Below are 8471 nucleotides of genomic sequence, written 5' to 3'. Positions count from 1 at the left end.
GCGTCGCGCGACACAACGAATCGATTATGAAATTCGTTGCCAACTCTTTTAGTAATCGATTTTTATCGATTTAATCGATTCGTTGTTGCAGCCCTATTATCAACAGTAACCAATAGGTCTAAGAGGAAATCTGCATACGGCCCTGGTGGTCTATGCACAGTAGCCAGAGCAAGAGATACGATACATTTCTTTTGCATATCTGACAGTGTAACATTAAGCATAAGTATTTCGAATGAGTTAAACCTGTATCCTGTCTTCTGAGTAAAATTGAGAATATCACTATATATTGTTGTAACACCGCCGCCACGACCAGTCTGACGGGGCTCATGCTTATAACAGTAGCTTGGTGGAGAAGACTCATTTAGACCAATATAATAATTTGGTTTTAGCCAGGTTTCAGTCAAGCAGAGTACATCAAAACTATTATCTGTGATCATTTAATTTACAATAACTCCACACTTTGGGTGAGAGTGATCTAATGTTTAGGAGCCCAAACTTTAAAAATAGTTTTTGTTCATTTATTTGACATTTTTCTGGTTTAATCACGATCAGATTTTTTCTAAATCCTGCATTAAATGTATATTTTGACCTCACTATTCGGGGAACAGACACAGTCCTTATAGATTGCACAGCGCAAGTACTTCTATCATTTAAGCGGGTAGAACAAAAGTCATCAGGGCAGTTAATTTGAGATTTGACTTACTAGTCATATGGTGTGCAGCTTGGTGTCATTAACCCCCGCGTGAAGCACGACCGCTCCGGTGCTCTCGTCGCCCTTCAGGATCACGGGTATCTGCGCAGAACCAAACTTTAAACCAGAAAAATGTCAAATAAATGAACAAAAACTATTTTTAATCACGATCAGATTTTTTCTAAATCCTGAGAGGTCGTCACCCGGGCCTGGCTTGCGTCTTTCGCTGCGGGTGCACCCAGGGTCTGTGGTGTCCCGGTGCCGGAGTGAAGGACATCTGGGAAGATCGCGTCCTGGGTGCACCGGGCCTGTGCAGAGAAACACATGGAGTAGAGGGGGTGGGAGAGTTAGCAGCACGCTGTATACTTACCCCGGACTTGTGAGCGTCAGCCCGGGATGTGACTTGTGTGCGTCAGCCCGGGATGTTTCCAGCGCGGCTTTCCGCTCTCTCAGCTGGGTCTGCCTCTCCACCAGGTCGCGGATCTGCTTCTCCACGGCCTCCAGCTCGAGCTGCATTCGGTGTCCTCACCTGCACTCAAAGGTAGACACACATCCACCATTAAAGCAAGTAACAGTGAGTAAAACAATGGTGATGTATGTGAATAGAGTATTAGCAATGAAAGCGAGATTAGCGGCAACCACGATGGCCATGCTAACGGGCTATATGCTAATAGCGGACTCTGGAAATCAAAATAGAACTAGTGATAAGGCGCTCTGATTGTTTTTGTTGTAGAATAAGATAGGGGATATATTCACACGTTATATAAACGAAAATGATGGTGTATAAAATTGTTTTTAAGATAAAAAAAAATTGAAGATAAAGAATTAGCTCAAACTTAAAACACACGGCAGCAACAAATGGGAAGTGACATATCAGTGTGGAAAGGACTGAAAGACATCACCAATTACAAGATACCATCCCCCAGCCTTGTGTTGAATCACAACTGGCCAACCATTTGAATGAGTTCTATTGCAGGTTTGAAATGGCTCATTTCAACTGCGTGGTACAACTTGGCTCGGCACGGCACAGTACGGCACGGCTCGGTTTGCGTTTCCACTGTAGTTTAGTACCGCTTTAGGGCGGGCAGGATTATTCACATGTCGTTATATTTGCGCCGCCTCTACTGCCGCGACTCCTGAAAACCTTTTTCATTCCGCGTAGCCCCATCAAGCTCTCGCTGGATCCGCTCCTCTGCTATCAACAAGTGGAAAGTCTGTACTTCCTCAACAGACAACTAAATTTTTTTGGTTTTTAAAAAAGGGTGCGCTCGTTCAAAACAGTTGCGTTCGATCGTTCGCTGGCTGTGCTGATTTAAATCTAGCGGGTCTGTTTTGTCTCTCTGTGTCGCAAGTTCAGTGATGCAGGTAGTGACGATTCTCTCCGGCCAATCAGTGATCAGCAGAGTATACATGTCACATTTTGGTAACGGTACGGTTCACTTGGAACCTCAATCGAGGTGGTACTGAAAAAAGTACCAGGTACCAGGTACTGTACCCAGTGGAAAACCTCCCAAAAGTGAACCGTACCAAACTAGTTGAGGCTGGGAAAATTCCCATCCAGCACCCGCACCATCAGCACTGGTGCCCCTCAAGGATGTGTGCTCTCCCCACTGCTCTTCTCCCTATACACCAACGACTGCACCTCTAAAGACCCCTCTGTCAAGCTCCTGAAGTTCGCAGATGACACCACACTTATCGGCCTCATCCAGGACGGTGATGATGAGTCTGCTTACAGATAGGAGGTTAAAGAGCTGGCTGTATGGTCCAGTTATAACAACCTGGAGCTGAACATGCTCAAAACAGTGAAGATGATAGCGGACTTCAGGAGGACCACCCCTGCACTCCCACCACTCACCATCATGAACAGCACTGTGGCAACTTTGGAGTCATTTAGGTTCCTGGGCATAACCATCTCTCAGGACCTGAAGTGGGAGTTCCACATTCCACATTTGACTCCATTGTCAGAAAGGCCCAGCAGAGGCTGTACTTCCTTCGCCAGCTGAGTAGTGTATCAGTTCTACTCTGTAGTGATTGAATCCGTTCTCTGCACTTCAATAACTGTCTGGTTCAGCTCAGCTATCAAATCAGACCTTAGAAGATTGCAGCAGATAGTCCAGACTGCTGAGCGAATCACTGGTACAACCCTCCCCACTCTCCGAGAACTGTTGGGTGTGAGTAAAAGAGCCGGCAAAATCATTCTGGACCCCTCACATCCAGGCCACTTCCTCTTTGAACTGTTGCTGTCTGGTCGGTGCTACAGAGCAATGAGCACCAAAACAGCCAGGCATAAGAACAGCTTCTTCCCTCAGGCAATCCATCTCATGAACAGTTAACTTGGCAATAAACATGTAATACTCAACACTATTTATACATTTATTTATTTTACACACCATACTTCTTATTCACATTTCCATGCATTTGTACACTGTTGTCTATTTTTATATATTGTGTATTTTTTAAATATTTGTTGTATATTATTATTTCCTATTTACTTATTTTTACTTATGCTCAAAAACAGTTTGAGAAAACAGTGTGAGATATTACACTTAAAAATAAAATAACTGTTTTCTATTTTAATATATTTTAAAATGTATTTTATTCCAGTGATCATAAAGCTGAATTTTCAGCAGAAATTACTCCAGTCTTCAGTGTCACATGATCCTTTAGAAATCCTAATTTGCTGGTTTCTGCTCAAGAAATAGTTATTATTATTATCAATGTTGAAAACATTTGTGCTGCTAAATATTTTTGTGGAAACTGACTAACATATAACCATAAGTCTTTCTAGAATACTTCTCCGGTTTCCATAATTAGGACAATTTAACAATTAAATAATGATATTTTTTTTACTGAATAAATAATATTATAGAATGAGAAAGCTACAATGCTAGCTGCATTGTGAAAATAGGTGTCACCAATATTTTCATCATTGAGTGAACTCTATAGTGTTTTTGTTAGTGTTAGTTAGTGTGAAAATATAATAAAACTTTCAAACTGTCTTACATTTTATGTGTGTGTTGCAGCTATCGCACTGTGGTCCGGCCATCCTATAAAGTCGTGTACCGCACCATCACCTCTCTGGAGTGGAAATGTTGTCCTGGATACAGCGGATCTCAGTGTGAGGAAGGTAGGACTGACTGGTGACATTAGTTGCATCCCAATAAAGAACTAAACATAGTTATGAAGAAGGAATATCTATACCGTGTCTCTTTGTCAGCGCTGGGAAATCTTTCTCTGGGAAATAACTTTGTGTAAATTAAAAAACTTATAAAGTTGTCAAACTACAGTCAAGCTACTGAAACTAGTTTTCAAAAGAGTAGATGATAAAACTATTTTTTTTTTCGATATGGATCTTAATTTGTGTGACAGCATGTATCTTATACTGAATAAAACACAAACATTTGTAATTAAAACCAAGCTAATGAAAACACACCAAGCAGCATTTGACTAAATCTGACAACATTTTTAATATCTATTATTTTTTAAACATGAAATATTGCATAAGGACTGTGTATTTTTTAATAGGTTTATTAAAATAAATGGTCTGACCGAACCATTTCGTTAAAAATAAATCTGACTTCCCAATGCTACTTGAGAGAGAATATAGAGAATATATTTCCTCTTTGACTTGGCTGTGTGCACAACACACTGTGACAAATGGCATCTATGTAGCATTTAATCATGCTGCTCATTGGAAAATGTTGCTGGAAAAAGCTACACTATTTTTGGAAACGACTAAACTGCTGTCGCATGCCTGAAGAAAAAAATTACTTAGTAGTGTCACTTCTCTTAGTAGATATTCCCCAACACTACTCATAGTGCAGAACTAGACATCACCTGGGAATGGGAAATGATCCACAAGTGTTTAGGGTCTGTGAGGCAGCCATATTTGTTATTTCATGTTTATACAGGCTCACACAAGGAGACCACCACACAACTAATGTCCTGCCCTGGCCACAGTTCACGTCTGACTTTGACTTCTCGTTCACTCCACTGTCACTGTTTGTAAATCGTGTCCCACTATCAGGAGAGCAAATAGTGGAGAAGACAAAAGAAGAGAAACAGGATGGATGGCTATTGTGAGATGGCGAAGGATTGCGTGTGTGTGAGTGAGTGTGTGATTAATGTGAGAGTGTGTCTCAGCTGTGTTTGCGTGCTGTTTCTGGCTGCTTTGCTCTGTGACTGTATGTGTGTGTGTGTGTTTGGCTGCGTTCTCTGAGTGTCAGCCAGTGCCTCATTGTGAGTCGTGCTGGGAGTAACTGTGAGGACCAGCCAGCAGCCATGAGAGTCTTCTGTCCTCTCCCAAATGAACCAGGTCTTGTGTGATCTGGCCAAAGTTGGGCTTTATAAGCTGTTGTTTGAACCAGCTGTACCCACTGACCCACTACTAGTTTTTAAATTGTGTTTGGACACTTTTAAGCACCGCTAAATGATTTAATATGTCAGGCATTGCCAGGGTGGCAAGTCTTCATTTGACTGAACTATAATTTACTTTTATAGACAGGTTTGGCTTTAATGCGCCCTGTAAATTGCTTTGAGGGATCTTAATGCTGCACAGTGTCTGTCATGTGGTTGGTTGTTTGTGTGTGTGTGTGTGTGTGAGGCAAAGTGGTGTTTCTTTAATCCACGGCATAAGACTTTGTCTATATGGAGCTCTTTTTCTTTCCCTGGGTAATAACAGGAGCATGTACACAGCATTTTAATAATTCTTAAGTAATTTAGTTCACCCAAAAACTACTCTCCCTCATGTTGCTCTACGTATGATTTATGTTTTTTTCTTTGGAAAACAAAAGGAGATGTTTTGTCCAAGCTGAAGCCAATTTGGTTCCAATTCACAAGATTTCAATTAGATTTTAATGGTTTAATTTGATTTCATTCATTGATGTTTATTCAGTGACTGAATGTACTGAATTAATTCAGTTAATAGTCTATCAGACTGATTTAAGCAGTAACTTATATTTTTGTGATTCTTTTTCAATGATTAATTAAAGGGATAGTTCACCCAAAAAATGAAAATTCTGTCATCATTTACTTACCCACATGTCGGTCTCAACCCATAAGACTTTAGTTCATCTTCAAAACGCAAATGAAGATATTTTTAAAGAAACATTGGTGATTTTGCCCCCATTTAAAGTTACTAGAATGAATGAACTGACAATTTCAGTCACTGTTACTGAAACTCTTACTCCTGTAACTCTAAAATGAAAGTCTTAAGGGATTTTGGGTGAACTTTTTCTGCTGTCAAACAAAACACTGACCATTTAGTAGTGCTATTTATCTCATAGATGCACACTATACAAGTAACTGTGTGAACTGAGTTGATTTGGTTTGAGAATCCGTTTGACCTGAGAGGGCAAATCCGAACTTGATGACTGCATTAATAGTTTGCTATTTTGGGAATGAGTTTACTTTTATCCGAAGATGAAACTGCACAGACAAACCCTCACCCACACCACCAACCAAAATGCAAATCGTTCTATTTTCACACAATTACATACCCCAAGGCATCAAACATCCATGAAATGAGAGATAAAGTGGGTGAGTTAAGTTTAATCTGTTCCTCATAAGAAAGAGATGATGAAATGGAGAGAGGATACTGCCTCAAGTGGGATGCTGTGAGGCCTGTGAACACTAATGTCTTATCGGTACCATGTGCGATAAACTCTGATCACAGACACCCCTGAGTGGAACTGACAGCTCCGTTCTGTCTCTTTCTGTCTTTCTGACACCACAGTTTACAGTGGGCTTCAGCACCCTCAAGACATCGCTCATGTCACTAATGCAATACACTATAGTGAGGAACAGAATCTAGAAAGCATGTTGTGTATGCAATGCATGAACATTTATTAGTGTCTGGAATATCAGACCGTGGAGAATAAGCTTTATTCTCTCATATATGGTGAGATGTACAGTCCAGACAGCCCCCACATCATCTTGTTTTATAACACTGTCTGTCTGTCTCTCTCTGACTGTCTCTGTTTGTGTCTACACTGGCTCCAGTTCCTTTTCATGCACACAGTATGGGTTGTAGTTTGAAATGTAAAGTGTAATGGCACTCAGCGTAGTGATTCTGTGTTGTTGTAGGATCAGTTGTGTTCTGATGTGGGGTGTGTGGAATGAGGAAAGAGAAATATGCTGCTTTGGTCAAACAATATCTCTTAAACATCACCTTCACTTTAAAGCAGCATTATTCAAGTAAGCCAAGAACTTCTCCTTAGTGCAACAAAAATTACTAGCTATCTGCAGACAGCAGTTCCGCGATATAGTATAATATATTATTGGTACATAAAACATCAGCCATACAACATTCTTTTTTTATTTGTCATGAGAAACACTTACATCTAGTAGAAAATTATTTAAAAAAAATTATACTGGTCTGTTTCTTTTCCTGTGGGATATTAATTGAACAGGCCTGCTTTAAAGAGTTGATTGTGGATTAAGATTTCTTTTGCTTTTGTCCATTTTTAGCCCAAAACAAAATGGACAATTTTTTTGCTCTCATACTTGCAATCTCTTGTTCTTTTCTCATTAGTTCGCCCTCTCTCAGTGGCGTCGTCGAACTAGTAAAAACATTACATCACTGATAAGACACAAAAACATATTTGAAATAAATGTCAAGCTTTTTATCTGAAGTGCATTGCATAAAGATCAGCGTTTACACATTCACACACACACACATACTGTACACAGATTTTTGAAGCTCTGTTAATGAAGACCACTTCAAATCTTCTCATAAGTCATTGTTGTAGTACATGTTGAAAACTTTGGACAAGCTACACTACCATTCATACCATTTCACATCAGTGTTTTTGAAAGATGCCTCCTATGCTCACCAAGGCTGCATGTATTTGATCAACATTAAAAACAGCAGTGGTGGGCCGTGCATTTTACACCTAGGCCTTCAGTGGCGTCCTACATGAATTAATCCATCTCTTCATACCATCATAATGATGTCATGGCTATAGAAACCATAAATATTACACAGTAATGCAGTATAACAGGGCACTACATAACAGACAGGTATCTTATGTAGCGAGAGTGAATGCCATTACTAAAGAAAGAGACCCAATTAACAATTGCGCAACACATCATCTGTAGCTGAAGCATTAACCTAACAAAATGACACAAATACAGTCCATCCGATGTTCTTACAGACATTTATTCACCCAAACGCATTTATACCTTACAGATAGCATTGGTATAAAACAAATAAGGTTTGTGTTTTAAACATGTGTTTTAAAGTTGACCTAACAATTTAATGTTTTCTTACTGCTTAATTTCATCTTCACGAGTCTCCCCGCCGGTCTGCCAGCGCACTGCGGGAGGAAAATACTGGTTAGCACAGCTTTACTAGGAAAGTGAGCAAGTAACATTAAAATAAGTCATACAAGACAATGAAGAAAAGTGTATACATGTGTTTTAACGTACCTCTGTGACTCTCATCTCCCCGCTGGTCTGCCTCTGCCAGCGGCGCTGCGGCCGGAGGTTAATACAGCTCCACTCGGGAAACTGAGATATTCTTACGGAAACTTAAACCTGGCTTTATATCGCGCAAATAACACCAGCATACAACGCATCAAGCGATAAAAGAGTCAAAAATGAAAATTAACCTACCATACTCTAGTGGTTTTTCCATCTTCACGAGTCTTTCACAGAGCCGCTGCCGAGGAAGTGTGTGCTTGTTTTTCGCTGCCATTAGGACTACTGTTTTTAGATTTACTAAATATAGTAGGCAAATATTTTTTCAAAATGCACTGAAAATCTAAACCTGAGAAACAGT

At 40.1% G+C, this 8471-nt stretch overlaps 1 protein-coding gene across 4 annotated transcripts in view; it reads left to right on the top strand.

The window, feature by feature from the left end:
- The window catches only part of LOC107592308 (EMI domain-containing protein 1-like), an 85649-nt gene that overhangs the window by 16331 nt on the left and 60847 nt on the right, over nt 1-8471 (top strand). For all 4 annotated transcript variants that reach the window (XM_016281774.1, XM_016281775.1, XM_016281777.1 and 1 more), the window contains exon 3: nt 3715-3818. In XM_016281774.1, the coding sequence (XP_016137260.1) occupies nt 3715-3818 (104 nt within the window). The remainder of the gene's footprint in view (nt 1-3714; nt 3819-8471) is intronic.

This window comes from Sinocyclocheilus grahami, unplaced genomic scaffold (assembly GCF_001515645.1).
Source record: "Sinocyclocheilus grahami isolate Dianchi unplaced genomic scaffold, SAMN03320097.WGS_v1.1 scaffold152.1, whole genome shotgun sequence".
In the NCBI taxonomy this organism is placed as follows: Eukaryota; Metazoa; Chordata; class Actinopteri; order Cypriniformes; family Cyprinidae; genus Sinocyclocheilus; species Sinocyclocheilus grahami.
The sequence above is the reverse complement of the archived record's forward strand: the minus strand, read 5'-3'. Positions and strand labels throughout refer to the sequence as shown.